Here is a 22,480-nt window from a genome sequence, read left to right as displayed (position 1 = left end):
TAACAACCAATTTAGTTGATGTTTTTATAGTTTGTCCATTCCTAACAGTCAGTTAATGTATGTTACTTTGAATATATTTTAAAAATCCTAACAGGCTTTCTCGAGAATGACATTTACAAGTCTCTTAACATGCCATTAAGTTGTTTCATATATTAAAGTATGCAGTAAACAGCAAGTTGTTAACTAAGACATTTGAAAAACTGTATGCTCTAACGTTTTATGTATAAAAGTTGAGAATTTATTTTAAAGTACTATTTTTTCAGTTTCTTAATCTGACTCAAATCTTTTTGACAGAATCTAACAAAAAAAAGGCATTACAGAAAAAAATTGTTTTTAATTTTTTGTTTTAGACTTATGTAAATAAAGTACTGACATCACACTAAATCTTTCACTTTTTAAAGTTCTACTATAGCACCACTACCACATTTAGTAGAAAAGCAAGAACTAAAAACACAAGTAACATATATGTTATAAATATTAGCACTGTTTCAGCTGTTTAACCATGTTGATTAAATAATTATGTGGTATGTGGTATTGTGGTAGAAGGTTAAAGATGTGGTAGTGGTGTTGTGGTAGAGTGCTTGCTTTAAATACTCAAGAAGTTCTGAGTTCAGTTCCCACCATCTCCCTGGTAGCACCACCCTCAACTTATTTCTCTGCACAGCAGCCTTTTTTGTCAAGTTTTGTGTTTCAAATTTATAAAGTTGAGAGAAGATTGTAACAATAAAATGAATGAAAATGTAACTGTAATGGTCCCCTTATCCTTGGGAAGGTGAATAACACAAAAAAACAAAAAGTTAAATGCTTATCAACAAACAGGCTTCAGACATTAAAAAGCGCTGTGTCACAAAAATATAGCTAGTAATTTCTTTTCCAAATACATTATGTTTGTCATGACATGTAAGCCGAAATACATGCTTAGTTTATTCATTTCAGATGCTTAAAATAGCACTCTCTTTATTTACTAAAATAATTATTTACTAGTGTAGTTTAATAAATATAGAAATATATATGTAGAAATATATATAATTACATATATATATAATATATATTTAGAAATATATATAACTGATGTGTGCATAATTTAATAAGAAAGATTAACTAATGGGCAGGATTGAGAAGTCGTGTTTTTTAAAAGAAATGACCTTTGTAAACTAAATTGGAAATTAAAAAAAAAAAAAAAGCATTGAGAAGGGGGCAAAAATAACTAACATGCTACCTATAAATATCTATTTAATTTTGAGGAAAGGCATTGTTAGTAGAATTCTAAATTTTTAGTTATTGGCATTTAAAACTTGTGTCACAGAAGGAACGATAGGTTCCTTCCGTGACACAAGTTTCAATAGCTATAACAAAAAAGTTATTATTCCACATACAATATTTTTACCTGAAACTAAATATGTCTTTATAGGTTGCATGTTAGGTATAATTGCCCCCTTCTAAACGTTTTTAATTTTTTTTGAATTTCCAATTCACTTTATGAAGGTCATTCCTTTTGAAAAAAACGACTTTACAATCCTGCCCTAATAGAGTGAAGATGTTTTTCATTGAGAGAAATAAATTAATGTTCTTATTTCAATGTTATTTCTTCAAATTAAATCTCCATGTAAGCAGATCAATATTTTATAAAATTGTAAACAAGTAAATATGTTTCAACAGTAGTTTAATTTTCAAAAACAATGAGAATAAAAATCAATTAAACTTTTTTTTTAAGGTCCCTTCAATTGCAATCACTTAATAATACCTTGTTTGCATTTATTTTGTTTTATTGAATTCAAAAGTTCATAAATTTAAGTAATCCTTAGAGCTAATAATTTTTCTTTATTGTGAATTTTTGCAGGTTATCATTAAAGTTGAAGTTTTTTAATGATTTTATTTTTATTTTCTGAAAATTTTTCAGGCGTTTTAAGTGGTTGGTCAACATGGGGAGCATGTTCAGCTTCCTGTCAACTGGATTATACTGTGCCGACACAAACTAGTACTCGCACTTGTTCAGTAGCTTCTTTAGGTGGTAATTGTAATGGTCAAGCTTTAACCCAAACTAAAAACTGTAATGCAGAAGTCATTTGTCCAGGTACCATTTATATCATACATATCTTTTTCAAGTAATATTTTATTAAGTTTGAATTAATGTGTTAATGTAGTTGGTGATGCTTTGCTTATAGCTCAGTGTTAAAAAAATTTTTGATTGCAAAATATAACTCTAGAATCTTGTCAAAATTTGTGCAATTTAATATCTAAGAGGGTCTCAAGTCTTGATATTAAAATGTTACTCATCTTCATAGTTTCATCAGTAGTGTTATTATATAAAAAATTTTCATTTATAAAATTTTTCCTTTGTAAAAAGTTAATTAAATTTTTGTTAACCAGAGTAACCATTGTTTTTTGTTTTATTAAACAGGAAGTACTTTTTAGAGGTATCATGTTTTTGTTTATGTAAATGTTTTTCATAAGATAATAAATTCTTTTCATTTTTGAGTTCTAGAAATACAAAATGCTGGGAAAAAAGTTCCACAGTTTTATTATTTGTTGACAATCATATACAATCAAATCTGTCAGTTTGTTTGCCTCTGTCAGCAACTGGAGATTTGGTCCAATTTCATAGATTTTTTATTTTACCAGAATATGTAGATTGACCATTACATACTAAACACTTTATATCAAATTTTTTTCTCCAATATTGTCATATTACCTGTAATTGAAAAAATGTGATCAAAGCTTAAAAAATGATATAATTTTTAAAATTTATAACAAAAACAAACTTTTAAAGGCAAGTAGTGAAAATTAAATTTTAAAAAGTTATTTAAACCATACATCAAAGTTGAGAATAATAAGTGGTAGATGGTGGGTTTAATAAGAAAGACTATTAAGAAATATAATAATTTTTATCAATATATGTAGTAGCTATTGCAGAGGCTTGCTACTATTTATGATTTATATATTTAAATAGGAACATTAAGTGGTTGGGGTGCATGGAGTATATGTTCTGCCTCGTGTAATACTCAAGTCAATGGACCATATCAGTATAGAAGTCAATCTTGTATTGGTGCTTCTACGTGGAATCCAAATCTAGTGGTTTGCGGTGGAGTTAGTTTAAATGATCAACAACCTTGTAATCAAAATATTCCATGTCCAGGTGAGATTTTTTTTTGTAGTAATTTTTATTTGATCATATTTAAGTAAATATTTTAAAATGTTTTGATTTTTTGTTTTAGGTGTTTATACAGCTTGGTCAGCATGGAGTTCTTGTTCTGAATCATGTCAATCTAATATTAATAGTTCTCCCACTCAGTTTCATACAAGAACTTGTCAAAATTTTACATTGAATGGTGGTTGTGTTGGCGTAAGTTCAGAAACTCAAAACTGCAATTCCCAAGTTTCTTGTCCAGGTAATATTGCTTTTTATTATCTCTGTGTCATATCTATTTTTATTATAATGAAAATATTAAATTATACCTTCTAAAATATTTCCAGGAGATCTCACACAGTGGTCAGGATTTTCTGCATGCAGTCAGTCTTGTCAGATTGGTTCAGTAGTACCGACAATGAACAGACTTCGGAGTTGTTTAAAGCCTACATTTGGTGGTAATTGTCAAGGACAATCATTTACAGATGTTCAACCTTGTAATGCAGGTGTAGCATGTCCAGGTAGGATTTTATAAATAACTGCTTGAGTTTATTTAAAAATAAAATAAAATTTTATTTTTAGATAATAAAAAGTTTATTAAATCTAAGGTTAATAAATTAATAACTTTTTTTTTTTTTTTAATTAATATTTTCATAAATTTTAACAGGTCAATTGACTGATTGGACATCATGGAGTCAATGTCCAGCTACATGTCAACAAACAGTTGGTCAATATAATTTGCAGTACAGATCAAGACAATGTGTTAATACATCATCTACTGGAAATTGTGGTGGAGCTTTATTAAACGATCAAACTCCATGTGTTAAAGATGTTCCTTGTCCTGGTAAAAAAATATTCATAAAGTAGTTTTTCATAAAATGATTTTAAAAGGTTTTTGATTAATTTATACTGAATGAAAATAAAATAAACAAGAAAACTTTAATTTTAAAAATTATTAATTTAAAATAATTTTAGCTTAGCTTCTTATTTATATACACATAAATATTAATTAATTTTTTAATAAAGGAATTGTAATAGTACTTTCTCTTGTCAACATGAGAAGCAACAGTAAGCATGCAGTAACAACATTTCTAAAAATATTGAAAAATTGTAAAATATTATTAAAATAAATTGCCTCTAATAAATCTTAAGTACAAACCATGGTATGATAAAACTTTATACAATTTATGCTGAAGATTTTGAATTTTTAGCCACCAATAAAGTAAATACAAAATATTTTGAAACATAAATTATATATGACTAAAAACATAATTGAAGTTTTTTTGATTAAAAGTATTATTATACCATTTAAAGGAATTCTTAGTCAATGGAGCACTTGGAGTTTATGTTCAGAGTCTTGTAGAAGCAGTTTGTTGATCACACCATCTCAAACTAGAACAAGAACATGCACAACAGCTACACTTGGTGGTAATTGTGGTGGTGCACCACTTGTTGATTCCCTCAGTTGTAATGCTAATGTTGGATGTCCTGGTAATAAATGAAATCATTTAAACTAAAATATAAAGTATTGTCTTTCATTTTTATTATATTATCCGTATTTATCTAATCAAAATTTATTTTATAATATCAATTTACTATTATACAAGGTGTGTGGACAAGTTGGGGACCATTTACTGATTGTTCTGCATCTTGCCAGTCTACTGGTAATAATGTTCCAACTCAATCACGTCAGAGGTTCTGTGTTAACAACACTCTTGATGGAGCTTGTCCTTCTGATAATAATGGTGATAAAATCCAAACTGTTCAATGTAATGTTGGAGTTATTTGTCCAGGTACGGAAGTTTACTTTATATACTTGTATATTTGTAGAGATAATGAAATATGTTTTTGAATTATAAATTTCACTCTTATTTAATTATTCTTGTTTTAATTTTTCTAATGCCTTCATTACTCTTCATGATTCAGTAAGAGGAACTTGGGGTGCTTGGGGTGGTTGGTCTACATGCAGTGCAAGTTGTGATGCTGGTATTATTCAAAGATTACGAGCCTGCTCAGTTCCTTACCCAACGGGGGCTGGTAATGATTGTATTGGCAACACTACGCAAACTCTTCCTTGTAAACTGTTTGATTGTCCAAGTAAAAATTTACTATTTTCTCACACTTCTTTAAAATGTGATAAAAAAAATTATGTAAATTATTGTTGTTTATAAAAATATTGTTTAATCTTTTCTCTTAATTTGAGTTACTTTGATTTTTGTTTTTAAGAATCATGTGCAATTGCAAAACGCTGCAACTGTTTTCAAGTTAAACAATGGTCTTCTGTTCCTACGTTCGACCAATTTCAATCAAGAGGTTTAACTCTTGAAGCAATAGAAACTGTGCTTGGATATTTAAGTTCATATGGAGATGATACTGTTGATAAAGCGTGTCAAGGTATTTTTTTTGTATTCTTTGAAGTTAGGGTTCACCTATTTAAGTGTTTGAATTGTTCTTAATTATTTAATTTTGACATTTCTTTGTTGGATGTAGCATGCAACACTATGATGTTAACCACATTGAGATCGAATGTTGCTGATCAGTTAAGTCAAGCTAAAGCTGCAAAAGCAAAACTTGAATTAGTAAATCATTTTTGTTTTTGTTTTAAAGTACATTATTATTTTATTTTGTTAAAATAAAAAATTTTTTAATGTAAAAAACATGGACTCTAGAATTTCTCTGAAAATATCATTTTTTGTTTCAAATTAGATTAAAAATGATTTACGTGACGTCATCTACTGTAATGGGGTAATCTTGAACAATCCAGGTTTATGGAGCCTCTACGATTTGTTGTTTGAACGTGCAACTATGTTGGACGGCGTAATTATAGAGTTAAACGCTATTTATTTACGTTTTGATGCTGCATTAACTTCTTGTCAATCATATGGTAAGAAATTATTTTTAATTTATAAGAAAAACTTGTTTTCAATTGAGTTGTTATATATACTTTTATTTATTTTTAGGCTGGATCCATCAAACTTTCAAAACAATTTTACGGAAATGCACTTTTTAAAATATTTTTAAAAAAGGTTTTTTAAAATACATATACATATATATATATTTATTTTCTTATTGTATTTTTTCATTTTCAAATATTGTTAGCTTGACGCTTTTATTTAATCTTGTATTTTTATGTATGCACTTATTTAGAGCATTATTTGAGCATTTTTTTAATTGTTAAATTTTAGTAAACATATTGTTTAAATAATTGTATTTTTTTTTTTTTTCGTTCACTTAATTTACTTCCCCTACGCTGAGGGGCAACCACGGTCAGGGAGTTGATTATTTTTATTAAATTGTTGTTTCTATCCCCTCTCGTTCCTCCTAACTCCGAAACACGAACCTTGACGAACAAGGCTTTTACACAATGAATCTTAAGTACTGCAAAAAAACTGATGATTGTGTATTGCACTATTGCGATTAATTTTTTCTTAATTTTTTTTTTTTTTTTTTAATTTGCTGTTTAGCGCTTCTTTTTTTTTTTTCTGAGACGGTTCATTGAAATGCAGAATATATTACAAATTTTTAAAAAGTTTGAAACTTTTTCTACAAAAAATCTTTTCCAAATTAGAAAGCAATACACAATGTGCTAAATTGACCGCCAGATTTTGTGTCCGCCTGCTCTGATTTTTTTTTGTTCCCTATGAAGATGTGTACCAAATATTTGTAAAAAAAAAATAATTTTAAATTCACATCTATCAAGGGTTGTCTGAAAAATTGTTTTTTATGTGCACCCAGACCCCAAAAGGGTGGAGTGGGTGTGTGCTGGGGAAAAAATGTATAACTGTTTTTTTGTAATCTGATTAAATATATTGATGAGAGTCAATTATAAAACATGGTACCCGAAAATTTTTTGGTACTCCAACAAATACATAAACCTTTTTTTTTTTTTTTGGTTTTGGTTTGAAAGTTTAAGCTTTTTAAACTTTTATTGGTTAAAATATTTTTAGAATCAAGATATCTATGAACTGTTTTAAATGATACTTTGTTTCCTAACAAAATCTATCAAAATGTTAAATTATATTACTTTTTATATATATATATATATATATATATATATATATATATATATACATATATATATATATATATATATATATATATATATATATATATATATATATATATATATATATATATATATATATATATATAGGGTTTAATTCTAAATTAAATGATGCATTGAACCATCTATGCGCTAATTGTAAAAGAAATTTATATCTACAAGCGCAAGGAAAAGAAACTCCAGAAATATGGTTACTTCAGGTTAAACAGATAAAAAAAATACTTCAATGCTCAAAATATATCAGAAGATTTAATAATATTTATATTTAATAAATATTATTAAAAATTTATGTATATATAATTATTTATTAAGATTTATTTTTATAAAGGCTTTGTTAACTATACAACTTAGAATAATTAGTCAAAATTCTAAATAAGAGCAAATTCAACTCTTGAACCAATCAAAAATATTCCTAGTTTAGAAGAAACTTTTCCCATATACCCTCACTGTTTTGCTTTTGTTGGTATATTTAAATTTGAGTTGTTTAAAAAATGTTTAATGAGAAATAAATTTTTTGATAAAATAGTAATAAAATTATGAAACTTAATTTAATTTAAGGCAAGGAATATTTTTATCCATCCGGAAAAAAAGAAAAAGTTAAAAACCTAGTTAATCATGAATTGGGATGTAATAAGGACCTAAAATGTGCAAAAAAAAAAAAGGTAGTTCATATACTTAAACATAAAATGGATAAAGAAAATATTCTTAGTGAAAGAAAATGATGCTTTCAACTTGTGGGTACAAACTTCAAGTTGGTGAATCAGATAATAAAACTCATCGCAGAACCATAGTATCTCTTGAAACTATTATGGAGTTACAAGTTGCAATTGATCTGTGCGATAATGGAATCAAACTAATTTGTTCCAATCAGAGAGATGTGGGACAAAGCAGTTTTGAGAACAATATATTAAGAAGATTGAAATATATTTGGAAGATTGAAAGAACTACAAAAAATCTGGAGACTAATTATGATGTTCTACAAATTTTGTTTGAGGAATCAGGTGGTTGTTTGATTGAGAGAGATGTTGTTATAGTGAAAGACACATCTGATTTTTTTAATATGATAATTAGTAACAGAGGACTAACCCTCTGTTACTAACTATCATATTAAAAAAAGGTCATACACCTTAACCTAATTTTTAAACTTATCATGTTATGAAATTCTTAAAATCGTACAAATTATCTTACAAAAAATAAAATAAAAATCTTCCATTTTGTCTTAGATTGCGCGACTTTTGCTTGAAATCATGCAAAAATCTTACCTTTTTTTTAATTACAGCGTTGCTGCATAAATGAACGAAAATTTAAATGTCAATATAAAAAGTGCAATAAAATACATTTATTAAAAATAAAATAACGCTTAACGTTTAAAAAGTATATTTCCATTTGATTTGACCTTTAAAACACATTTCAAAAGGTTCTCAGGCAATTCAATGCCATGGACAGTGGAATCATTTTTTTTTACCAATGTTTCACTCGCAGTAGACTCGAAGTTGTTGTATCTTTATAATTGGTTTCTTTTATTTGTCTTTATGAGTTTTTATTGGCTGACCTCTCTTTCAGCTGTAGCATTGTTTACAAAAAAGAAAATACTAGGCCAAAGCAGACTCGCAATTTAAGAAATCTCAGAAAATTAAAAACTGTTTTGTCGGAAATGACTTTGCTCCAAATATTTTCCGCTATCATTGTCTTTAGAGCAGATTCGGTTTCCACACCAAATGCGCCTGTTTTTAACAAACTTAGAGCCCTCTTGCTGGGTCAAAATGCACTGTGTTTTTAAATTTGGAAAACGTTTTAGAAGAGTTGAAATCTTGGTCAAATTTGAGTTTTGACTAATTCGAACGTAGATGGGGTCAAATAATTTGCAAATGTCAAAATAGTGATTCTCGAAAGAAAATATCTTCAAGTCCTTAATGATAACAATCATAAATTCCCAACAATTTTCAATATACCTATCTAAACATTCAGCCTGAGAGAGAATACAGGAACAAACCAGGTATAATGGGTTGAGTAGAGGAACCATTTTTCATCAGACAAAGACGCCGCAAATGCATCGACGAAATCTGCAACTGATCGGTATTGAAGATCTCCACTTTGCGGTTGTGCTAATGGAAGATAAAAATAAAATTTTAAGTTTTAGCTTTTTTGAATTGTTGTTTTCCTTGCTTCCATCATAATCTTTCTTTTTTTCATTTAAAAAACCCTAAAAAGTATAAAAAAAACTAATTAAACTTACTAGAATAGACTTATCGAGTTATTTTTTAGTTCCGATTAATAAATTAAGAATATTGCATGGTCTTAGGGGAAAATTTATTAGTATTTTCTGTTTGCACACTTTAGTTGTTTTAGTTTTGTTTCTGGCGTTTTTATTTGAATTTTAATTCATTGTGCGCAGTTTTTTCTACCGTTGGTATGGTAAGTGATTTATTTAATTATTTTTACTTATATTGTACAGTAGATTAACACTTTTCATATCATCAAAAAAATATTAGTGCTTTACAAATTTGGATAAGGTTGGGTTTTGGCTATTTGTAGCGAATCCTTTTTTATTGCAGTATGGAACAGGCGTAAGTCGGCGTAAGTCGGCATAAGTGGCGATGGCGTTTGTCTGACGGAATAAACTAGTTATAAGTGCTGATCCTCGTCGAAACGGCAGTAATAATAGACGCGACTCTGAGGAGATGTTTATTACTTAATCACTACACAAATTATGTTTACACATTGGCCTTAATGCTTTTTTTCCATTCTGAGGCCTTTCATTGTTGTATGCATACTTTTTATTTTTTAATCTATTTTTTGTTTTAGTTATTTTTTGTTTGGTGATATATTTTTTGTTTATCTTAGTTCATATAAGTATTTATATAACAATTTATTTTTTATTATTATTGTTAGTGCTGTTTAGGTGAATTGTCTGTCTTATTTATATTTTAATTATTCCTCTATTAATCTTTATTTTTGTCTTGACAACTGTCATAATATGCTTTGTTTGAAAAATAATTCTCCTTTATTCTAACGTACTTCATTTCTTCCCTCAGGCGTTCACTGCTCGTGTGTGACCATTCGGCGAATTTTATATCAGAATTATATATACGCCAAAGTTTTTAAATAAAATTATAAAAAAAACTAATTAAACTTACTAGAATAGACTTAACGAGTTATTTTTTATTTCCGATTAATAAATTAAGAAGAGCCCAAAACTAAGTTTTCCTTTTGAGTTTACAAATTGTAACTACTATGCTATATTAATCAAAAAGAAAAAACTGATAATTTCATATCTTACTTTTTTTTGATGCTCATCAAAAGGCTCATCAAAGCTATCACATATATTATCAGTTAAATCGAAATCAGATTAGACTGTGTCATTTGATTATGTTGTCATCTAAATGTTGCATTATTGTGTTCATATCGTGTTAACTAATGTTTGAGATTTTGAATTGCTCTATTTTATCACACAAACCATATATATACAAAGTTAAACTCTCTTGACATCATTAAAACGTACACGAAGTAAGTTTATATACAAAGTTTCTCTCTTGGTAGTAAATAATTACAATAGTCATTAAAACGTATACAAAAATTACAACTATAATTTATCGACGTGACAACTAGCGCATACAATGTTATTTGACCAAATTCGTGATAGTAAAATAGATTTATATATATATATATATATATATATATTTCGCCGTTAGACAATAATTACAATAACCAAGTAAACAAATAAAAATTTACATGACAGGAGCAAAGAGAAGACTATAGTTGTCTTATCACTAAGCCCCGTAATATATACCATACATAGCATAGCTTTTAAAAATCTTGTAAGATAATACAAAATCTTTTAAATATTAATTAAATTTTCACAAAAATTATATTTTAAATAAAGAAAGAAAGAAAGAAGAAAATAAATAAATTTAAAAATTAAAAAAAAAGAAAAAAAATTTATTTTTTATATTTTACCCTCCTATTTTTTTTTTTTTAATTTTTTTTGTTAGATTCAGAATAATTAAGAAAAAAAAAAAAATTTTTTAAATACATAAAAAAAAATTTAGATAACAAAAACAAAGAGATAAAAAGTGAATGCAAACACTCACATATAAATACATGGCAAACAATTAGGAGTACTTTTTACATTAGATTTCAAGAATATATAGTATAAACTTTTTTACATCCTTGGTAATAAACAAATGATAAAATTAAATCGTGTAAAAATTTACAATTTTTTTTTTTTTTAATGTGTATATATAAAATTAATAAATATATTCATAATTATATAAATCAAATCATAAGAGTACTCTTATTTTAGATTAATACAATTAATTCATAAATTCTTGATAAATATTTTTGTTGCACGTAAAAACAGAAAAATCTTACAAAAATCACGAAATCTTACATTAAATCAAAAATCAAAATTCTCAAAAAAACGGTTGAAAAATCTTACAAAATTGTAATAAATTATGCAAAGTGATTACCATATTCTGATAATTTATGTTTAGAGTCTTGTAAAAGCAGCTTGTTGATCACTCCATCTCAAACTAGAACAAGCATATGCACAACAGCTACACTTGGTGGTAATTGCTGATTCTGTTTAAAGCTTGTTTTTAGACTGTTAAAGTGCTTTTGCAATCTGCAAATCTGAAATAAGAGAAATGATTAGTCAATTCCATTTTCCGGAAATCTGCTTTTCATTTTTAATTAACAAAACTTTTAAATTCATGATTCTCCAACGCCAAATGTAATTTAAAAAAATTGCTGTTACAGCAGGAATGCAGCTAACTGTTACATGCATTATTTTTAAACAATATTTCCTATTTAAGTATTTTTAAATAATATTTCCTATTATTTTCACAGCTTATTCCTAAAGTTTCTAATCTTTCACTAAAAACTCAACTTCTTTGACTAGGACTTTAAGAAGCGTTACTTCTAATGCTGATCTTAGGCAAAGAACTCGTTTCATCGTATAATATTTAAGGTTCAATGTTGCTTCCACAGTATTTTTCAGTATTGCATCATTTACCATTTGTAGTTGTTGCAGAACGTATAACTCTGTTGAGCTGCAGGTACATACATGCACATCATTTTCTACACTTTTTAAATAGAAGTTTGATTGCTGGTTCACAAAAGCATGAACTTAGTTAAAAGAAGCGTGAAATTAGTTAAAAACGTGAAATTAGTTGAAGCATGAAATTAGTTGAAAGAAAAAAGTGAAACTTATTTTTAATTAGTAAAGTTGTAAATAATGTATCCATTATCAAGCAGATTTAAAAATGCAGTTTGGCTCCTTGAATTGTACTTTAACATTTGCTCAGTTGCCTCTTAAACGGTTTTAGAATAAATAATCCATTAACAAGAGATTCAAAAAATTGGAAGATATCTTTTGTGAGCAAGCTAAAAAAAATGTCACTTTTTTTCAACTTTGATTTGTGTAGTGAATGGTCACTCCCATGAGTGTCGGTAATGTAGACATAAAAAAACACCAGTTGGATTCACTAACTGCAGTTTAATTTTCGGCTTTTTCTTGATTTTATCAATTGAATCAAGGATTATTTTGATTATTTAGATTAGGATTAGGTTGAGTCTAGAATACATCCGTAATACTACCTTAGTTTTAATACGCTTTAATATCTAGACTATTTACTATTGGCAGTTGATAGCCTCTTAAATTCAAAATTAATTTGTGTTTTTTTCTCTAGCCTTCTTCTAGACTAGAATCAACTTTTATAGTGAAACAAATCTTACCTGGAATTGTTAAATCGGAACAATCATGCTCTTGCTTTTTGGATCTGATTTTTAAAGTAAGGTCAGCTTCTTAATTATTAGGTTTTGATTTTGTTTCAAATTTTGTCAATTTATTGTGAGTTGGTTTGTGAATTCACTTAAAATCTCTGTTGGCAAACTATCTTTACTTATTTTTGGATGAAGTATTTTGTAGTAAAATGCAAAAATAGATCACTGAATGGTTAAAGCTTTGAATGAATCTTTAGGTGTTTTTACATTGCAAATGCCACAAGTTGCATATTTTGAATCTACTCCTCACACATTGTAACGATTCCATTTTGACATAGTTTGCGGTACACGAGATTTACAAAGCTACTCTAAGTAATACAATTGCTCAAAAATGTATAGAATTTGAACTAGAGCAAATGTAATTATAAATCCTGAGTAAATGCTTTATAAATACCTTATAAATAATATGAGTACATATTATATATATACAGAAATAAAATTAAACACGCCTAAAATAAGTTAAAACCCGGTTATTTCGTCCCCATGTTAAAATTACTGAGATGTAAGTACCTTTTTTTCAAGTATTTGCAATTATTTAACGTAATATATTGTTTAATATAGTTTTATTTTCATTTATAAAGAATTCAAAATTAATTTGAGAAAAGTTTTGCTTTTCTCATTGCTCAAGCGAGACGAGATCTCGTCTTCCAACGTGAATTTAGAATGCACGTTTATTGGTTTAAAATATTTTTAAGAATGCATGTTCAAATCAAATCAAAAGAAATGACGAGTAAAAGTAAACAAATAGCATCAAAATGAACTTTACAATTTTTGTTTTGAAAGTTGGTCAAAGTCGATGTATTAAATCATATTATATCTCACTCTACTCAAATTTACATAAAGAATAATTGTTACTACCCGTAATGTAAAAGCTCATTTTTTTTTTAAATTTTATTTTATTTAAGGTGCCCCAAGAAGAACAGAGCAGAGCTACAGTACATACATCGACTATCTTCAGGGCCGGCGAAATGCGGGTTCAACGTGTTCTTAGAACCCAGCCCCGCGGTTTGTGCAAAGTATCATTAAAATACAGACATTTGAAAGAGATTTATTTTTTAGTTGCAATGTTTCAAATGTCTTAACATATTCTTCGCTAAATACAGAGAAGAAAGTTTTGCCATAGCTATGATTACAGCAACTGAACTTGCAAAGGAAATGGATATAAATCCTGATTTTAAATCATGATCCAGGGGCAAAAACGGAAATTATTTGATTTCAATTGTGAAGGAGAAGATGAACCGTCGGCTGTCAACAATAAAGAATACTTCCGTATAAATTTTTTGTGTGCAAATAATAGATACTGCCTCCCCAGCAAGCACACAACGTTGAAACAACGTTGAAATAACGTTGATCGACGTTGATCAACGTTATTTCAACGTTGTTTCAACGTTGTGTGCTTGCTGGGTCAGCATCTTTAAAAATCAGATTTGAACTGTACAAAAATCATAAAAATCTTTTTGATTTTCTATACATGAATGATATTGATAATTTAGAAGATGAATATTTATTAAAATGCTGTAATGATCTTCATTAATACATCAAAAATTTTGAACTCGGCCCCCGCAAAAGTTTGCGCCGGCCCTGACTATCTCATAGGCTGCTGCCGCAATGGAGTGCCGTTACATTGACTAAGGGTTTGGGGTATAAAACAATCTTTTCTTTTATTATTATTCTTTTTTTCTTCTTTTGCTAAAAACTAAATCTTGATAAAGATGTTTCGACCAAACTTTGAGAATATTTTCTCTACAATGTTTTCGAGATAAATTCCTTATTTCAAGACTGTTATCAAAATTAGAGGTTCGAAATAAATCACTTTTGCAATTTCAGCAGCCTTGTTTGTCAAGACTCGTGTTTCGTGGTCATGCTTCCCATAATTAATACATATAGATAATATGCTCAAAGATATTTATTTGCGGAAGCAAAATTTCTGCAAAAGTGATTACTAGTAAAATCACTTTAATTAAAGAATTATAACAAAGCTAGTCTGTTATACATCCTTACTTTAACAAAATATTTTGAATTAAAAAAAGCTTTTGCGAAAAAATACATTTTTCTCGTTTTTTCAATAGTATTATATAAATATATAATACCAATGAAAAAATAAGAAAATTGTATTGTTTCAAAAAAGGTTTTTTAATAATTTAAGGTTTTTAACAATTTGACATGTCAAATTATATAGCTATACCAAGGATTTTCAGAAATCGGCTAGCTTTTTTTAGAAATTTTTCATTCTTAGTTTTGTTGGCAATTTATCAAACTTTTTCTAGGTCAAGATTATGATCATTTTATTCAGGTTATAGTTAGGATCAACCCAAGTTAGGATTAGGATCATATCTTATATAGGGTTCCCCTGCTACTGGTAACATGTCGTCTAATACAACCTGCTTCATGTACAGCTGTTGCCAAGATTAAAATTTCAAGAAAAAAGCTAGGAGAAATACTTTAAATACTTTAACTTAAAATACTTTGCGGCACTTTTGGTTACTCAATAAAATAACTGCATCCGGCTACTGTCTTGCAGAAGGTGTAATAAAAAAAACTAAACGGATAAGCCGCAAACTTTTGCGTATCCCGAAAGTCAGCCTATTAGATGAAGAAGTCTTGCACCTCATCTAATTTTTATTGTTGTTATTAGTGACTTTAACACTCATCATAATAGATGGCCTGGCACTAGTACTACTGACCAAGCTGGCTCTAAAACTTAATTATTTTGTCTTTCTTAATGTGCTAGTCAAATATTGGCTCAAACTTTGTGATTCGTTTTCAAAACAATCCATATCACTAACATTCTTAGATCTGTGTCATAATTCTGACAATAGCTTGTACTTAGTTTCTCCTTTTCCTTCTCTTTTAAGTGACAAACCACCTAATAAGACACCATCAAGCTGATGTCACTAAAACTTTTATCTCGTACATTTTCTGCATCAGATTAATCTTTAAACTTCTTACTTCTAACTTAAGGCCAACTGGGATTCTCAAACTTAAAGCTGACTAGGATTCTTTTAGCGATTTTCTTCTTTATGGTCCATGGGCTTATTTTTTTTTCGTTCTATGCTAAAAGTTTAGCCTCTTGGATGGTAACTCTTGGATTCAGTCAAGCATGAAATTCTTTATTAAGTTTTGTTGGTTTTCATGTCAAGCTATGAATTACCACATAATTTTTACCTTTTTGTACATTGTTATATTTCTTATCGTAGTCATTCTATTGATCTTTTTTACAAAAAGCAGTTTCTCTAAAGAACAAACGCATTTTTGTTATTGCTGGAAATCGATGTAAAAAAGTTTTTATCATACCCAGAGGTAGGGTTTGAACCACGGATATCTTAAGTTTCTGCGGCAATTGCGCTACCACTGTGCCACGGTTACTCAATTTGGATAAATCTAATGACCGTACTTATGATTATGTTTTTGCATTTCGGGTCTAATTCTAAACTATTAAAAAATGTGCTTATTTAGTTAAAAATTATTTAGATACCTTTATGAAAGTAGTCCATTTTTACCAAATATGCGACTTGCATTGAGATCATTATTGTTGTCATTTGGTTTGCATTAAAACAACGCTCCATATAACAAGGAAGCGATTATTAAATAAACCACATTTTTATTCGGTAATATTCTCTTCATTAAAACAAACATTCACTTTATAATATCTTTATTATTTTATTTTAACTTATTAAAATTAAATTAAGTTAATTCAATTTTGAATAAAATTCAATATATTAGATTGATCAAAAGTTCACCAAAATGATTAAGTTTTTAATTAACATTTGAAGTCAATTATAATACTTAAGTAATATCTTAGTTGAATAATATTTTTCATATTCATTCAGTCAGTCATTCGGTCAGTTTAAAGAGATGTTAATGATTAAGGTAAACACAAAATTTTTAAAATGAATAAATAATTTTTTAAAAGAGTGAAGATACAAAGTATATATATATATATATATATATATATATATATATATATATATATATATATATATATATATATATATATATATATATATATATATATATATATATATATATATATATATATATATATATATATATATATATATATATATATATATGGCATATTTATCATACAATATATATTGTATCTCTCTATAATAGAGAGAAAGAGATTATACATAGATTATATCATAAATATAGTATATATTACAAACTATATTATATATATATATACTATATGAGTTTGAGTTTGATATATTCAATAACCAAATTAATACATGTTAACCGCAATAATGCTGTACAATAATAAAAATATATTTAAATGTTAAGTTATTAATTTGATGAAGAGACTTTTCCAGGAGTCTCTGCTGATTTAACAGTTTATCACATCAAAATACGATCTTTAAATGTATTCAAAGTTGAAGCATTTACAGTGTGCTGTGTGAGATAATTCCAATGGACCGCAACTCTGTTTGTGAAAAAGTTTAATCTCTCCTTACATCCTCTTACGAATAGACGGTTGAGCTGCTTGTCATGGCCGCGCAGGTTGTACACCTCACGCCCAATTAGTTGGTGCTGTGGGACCAAAAAATGAACTGTTGGATTATATCTCCACTTAGACGACGTTCTTTGAAGGTGGTAAATTTGAGTGTCTGCAGACGCTTTATTTTATTAAAATAGCTGATAGATGACATTATCTTAGTGACGCGGTCTTGAACATTCTCAAGTAATTTAATGTCTGTTTCTTAATACGGGGACAAGGTTTGAATGGCGAATTCTAGATGTGGCCGGATATACGTTATATAGAGTGTGCGCTACAAAGTTAAGTTTCTACTGTGAAAAGCATTTTTGAGCCTTTCTAACATGCGATTGGCTGTGGATGCTACTTTTTCAACTTGTGCTCTGACTTTCAGGTCGTTTGAGATGAGAATTCAAGGTCACTTTCAATAGTTGTAGTTGCAATTGTGTGGCGCAAGCCAAAGGCGTTTTCCATTGAGTACTCATGTTATAAACGTTTCTTAGGACAACCTGCATTCATCACCTTACATTTATCTATGTTAAAGTGCATGATATCAGGAAGATCGTTTATAAACAAGACAGAACCTTGAGGAACTCCACTTGTGACGTTCTTCGACTCAGAAACGTGTTCTCCTAGGAAAACATGTTGCTTACGATCTTTTAGTCACATTTCAATCCAAAGTAGCAGTTTGTTGTGAATGCCGTATGCTTTCAGTTTATGTAGGAGACATTTGTGCGGAACTTTATCAGATGCCTTAGCAAAATTGGTGCTGGTAATATCAGCACTGTAACCTTGGTGTATAGCCTCGATAAGTATATTGCGAGCTTCGAGGAGGTTAGTTAGACATCCCTTTTTACGAAGAATACCGTGTTGATGCTTAGAGATTAGATTATTTTCCACGCAATACGCAATAATATGTTTGTGAACTATTCTTTCCATTACTTTAGTGGTATTGCAAATGTTGCTGCGCAGTTACGTTACACGTAGGTGAATTCCATCACACCAATTGATTTAGTTTCTTTAAGATTACTTAAATGATTTTGAACGTCTGCAACTGTGAACCAATTTTCAATAATTTTACATGTTGCTTGAGTACGATCGTGAAATGTTGGCATACTGCCATCAGGTTCAGTTTCAAAGACAGACTGAAAATAGTTATTGAGGGTGGAGAAAATTATGTTTATATCTGTTGTAATAGTTGTCCTCTTTGATTGAACAAAGAGAACCTTTGACTTCTTGTTTACTTCTGACATAAGCATGCAGATTTTTTGGAAAAGATTTTGAATCTTTGACGAGCTTCTCCTCGTGGTCTGTTACCGCCTTATTTATGATCTTCTTTACTAACTTGCAAGCAAGTTTATACTTTGCTCGAAGTGCCTCATGTGTTTCGCGACCAGCTGCAATATATTTACCACAGATTTCTCTTTTTTTCGGATAGTTTCAAGTACTTCTGGCGTATTCCACAACGGTTGATTTTTATAGAATGGTGAAGATGTTGTTGGAATGAATTTAATGACTGCTTCGTTGTAGTTTTAACTAGTATCTGGTAACTTTTATTTACAGAGTTTCCATTGAATGTTTTTATCCAATCTATAGATCCTATGCAGGTTGATAAGAAATTGTAATCAGCTTTGCTCCAGATAAATCGTTTTTTCATCGGAGTAGCTGTGTTGTGTCCCATCAAAGCAAAAAGTCCGTGTATCATGTAACGAACTTGACCTCCTGGTGTCTCGCCTAGATGATCTGCTCTAGTGATATCTATGGAGCGGTCTAGTTCGGCTGAGATTATTAGGTCAAGCGTGGATATCCCTATGCTGGCAATATGTTGGAAATGTAACCAGCTGCGTAAGATGGCACTCATAGAGACATTCTTGAAATTTTAGATCGGTTGGGTGCTTGTGGGCTACATAGGCAATGGTTGCTACAGTACTTCCTCCTTCAATGGATTTGTAAAACGTTTCTTTAAGATTAAAATCTCCATAAAGAAGCATTGACAAGTAGCCTAGTTTTTGAAAAACAGTTTTTGCTGCTTATATGGTAGCTAAAACACGAACAAAGTAGTCATTGTTGAAGTCGTGAGGACGATAAATACAACCAATAAGAATGGTATCTATCCCAATTTTGATCGCACGCCATATTTGTTCAATTTCGGGCGAGTTAAGTTGGGCAACATTAGTTTTCTTAGCTACAATAGTATCCTTGATGTAGATGGCAACACCGCCTTCTCTGCCGATTCTGTCCATACGATGTAATTGATAACCAGCGATTAAAGAATCAGAATTGCACCTGAATTTCTGTAAACTATATGACATGCGGTAACAGTGATGAATCTCGGATGTTAGCTAACCTGGCAAAAAGTTCCTCATGTTTAATATCGTATATAGTCATATATAATATAGTTTGAGAGATATTTTTTCTACTTTTTTCAATGATTTTTTATGTTGTTTTATGAAAATAAAAAATAAGTAATGTAAAACATTTCTATATTAAAATAACATTATTAAATAATATTTATGATTTGTTTTCAAAATTGTTTCTATTTTCAGAATAATATAATTGATTTGTATATGTCATTATGCCTTTGTGCAGTTTATGTCAGTTTAAGACTACTTCTTTGCAGTATTATGCACAATATTACAGTGCACACAGTTGTCTATATAAGATTCCATGCGGAATTATTGGATGCAAAAAATCATTAAGTACTTTCAGAGCATTTACTTCAAATATTCATCGAATCCATGATGTTGGCAATATTACAAAATCAATTAATAACCTTGTTAACGCAGAAAAGATAGAAATATATTCAGTTGTGACTTGCCAAGTTGAACTTCCTTTTAATGAACTTATAGTGCATTTAAAACTACATATCAAAAATAGAGATTCTATTAAATGACCATATAAAGAATATGCTCGTTGTTACAAAGTTAAGTCTTCATTCACTGCTCGTTTATCCAGGTATCAAAAACCCACAAGACGACGTTTGAGCAAAACCAAATAAATATTTTATCTTCAGAAATTACTCATTTAAATAATGATGAAAACATTGACGCAAATGAATTTAATAATAATGATATGATTCATAACATTGGTTTATTTTTATTAAAATTGCAATGCCAATATCATATTCCATCAACAACAGTTCAGTTTATTATGACTGAAGTGTTAAATCTGAACACGTCAAGTCAATATCAAAATGAAAAATATTAACAATGAAATTGTCAAATTGTCAAATTCCTGAAAAAGATGTACATAATATTATTCAAGCAGTGAAAATGAAAGATCCATTTTTAATTGGATTTTCAAAAGACAAAGGCTTATTGAGATCAGAGTATATCAGAAAAGTATACTATAGGGTGATTCCACATAAAATCACGCATTCCATAAGTGTCTTCTTTTTGTGTTATATTTTGACACATTATTCTTAATTATAAAAAATATTGCATGGAAAATTTCAGCTAAAAATGTTGAGCGGTTGACAAGATACTGCAAATTTAATATTGACCTGGTTTCCCAAAATGACCCGGTTTTCACAACATTCTGAAAAAACATTTTTCTTAACAAAATAAGAAATAAAAATAGTAAAAATATGAAAATAGATATATATTGTTTTTTTGATGCTGAATTCAATAAATGTACTTAAAATGCTGAAATATAAAAAGCCAACCAACTTTGGGGCCCAATATCTCAAAACACCCCTATAAAACTTTAATCTTACTAGGTACAAAAAATATAACTGGAAAAACAGCTGAAACATATGGAACTTTAATTTTAAAGATGTATTACTTTTTCAAGATATTCCCAAAAAGTATTTTTAAATAAAATAAAAATAAGTTAATCGTAGTTTAAAAAATTACTTAAACATACAAGGTTTTTAAAGGTATGGAAGATGTAAGTTATTTTGACTGTGTTTGTAATAGTTCACTATATTGTTCCCATTTTGCTTGTACTTTTTCTATTTCAGCATTTTCAAACACATAGTTTCTACCGGAACTAGAGTAAGCTTGAGGAACAGATACGTTGGTGTTGGGAATAAAGCAGTAGTCGTCTCTTTCAGGCCAGTTAAAACAGATTAATGGACCTTTTGGGTGAAGAAACTTAACTCTAGAATCAACCTTTTCTAGGTTGGTTTCAGTTAAAATGCCGATTCACCAGTTATCATCATAGACTACAGCTACATAACCTCCTAAAGTGACAGTATCAAGTTGAAATATATCTTGTTTCTTTTTTTTGTCCGTACTACACCTCTTTGCCCCAACCCTGTTATCTCCAAGATGTATAAATTGATGAAAGCTACGAGTACCAGGTAGAGTTGTTACACCAGTGTACCTTTCCTTTTGCTCTTCACGTTGCAATTGTAAACCTTTTTTTTTATTGTTAACCTTTGTACTGTTCTCCGCAACCATCAGTGAATAAATGTAACTTAGACAGATTGGAAAATTTTATTTTTAATATTGATATGATCAGTTGGAACATTTTGTACGCATAAGTTACATCATGTGTAATGTCTTCTGATATAAAACAGTAAGAAATATGTTTCAGTACACCTTTATCATCTTTATAATATATCACTAATGGATGTAAAGAACATTGTTGGGTGTTCCAATGATAGCATTGTATTTCATCTTGGAGTACAAAAGTATAATTTTCTGCAAGGTCGCCAATAATGATAATGTTTGATTAATTCATATTTTTTTTTAGTTAGTCAAGGTACTGTGAGAGTGAACAATAAAAGAATGAGATTGTAGCTTTTCAAAGCAAGATACTAATAGTTTAACAAACGTTGGAATATTTGCTGTTAAACTCAATAGTGTTGCAGGATCAGCAGTTTGCCATTGCTTTTAGTATCTCAAAATCATCTTCGTATTCTGCAAAAATCTCGTACAAATATTTGGTGAGGGGTTCTTTACCAGGACGATTATCACACTATGCAAGCATGCATTCTTTGTTTTCTACTGAGCAAACGGTTTTCGAAAGTAAATGCTTATACTTTAGTCCAATATTTAAGGCATCTACTAGCAATATGGCATTTTGG

At 28.9% G+C, this 22,480-nt stretch overlaps 1 protein-coding gene across 1 annotated transcript; it reads left to right on the top strand.

The window, feature by feature from the left end:
* The first annotated feature begins 1,866 nt into the window (after positions 1 to 1,866).
* LOC100197287 (SCO-spondin) lies at positions 1,867 to 6,329 on the top strand. The gene is made up of 12 exons (XM_065808446.1): positions 1,867 to 2,074; positions 2,951 to 3,136; positions 3,216 to 3,389; positions 3,475 to 3,648; positions 3,795 to 3,971; positions 4,442 to 4,618; positions 4,735 to 4,920; positions 5,054 to 5,224; positions 5,354 to 5,521; positions 5,618 to 5,706; positions 5,834 to 6,011; positions 6,088 to 6,329. Exons 1-12 carry the CDS (start codon positions 1,867 to 1,869, stop codon positions 6,135 to 6,137), a joined length of 1,938 nt encoding a protein of 645 aa, XP_065664518.1. The 3' UTR covers positions 6,138 to 6,329.
* Positions 6,330 to 22,480: the final 16,151 nt, after the last annotated feature.

This window comes from Hydra vulgaris, chromosome 10 (genome assembly GCF_038396675.1).
Source record: "Hydra vulgaris chromosome 10, alternate assembly HydraT2T_AEP".
NCBI lineage: Eukaryota > Metazoa > Cnidaria > Hydrozoa > Anthoathecata > Hydridae > Hydra > Hydra vulgaris.
The sequence above is the reverse complement of the archived record's forward strand: the minus strand, read 5'-3'. Positions and strand labels throughout refer to the sequence as shown.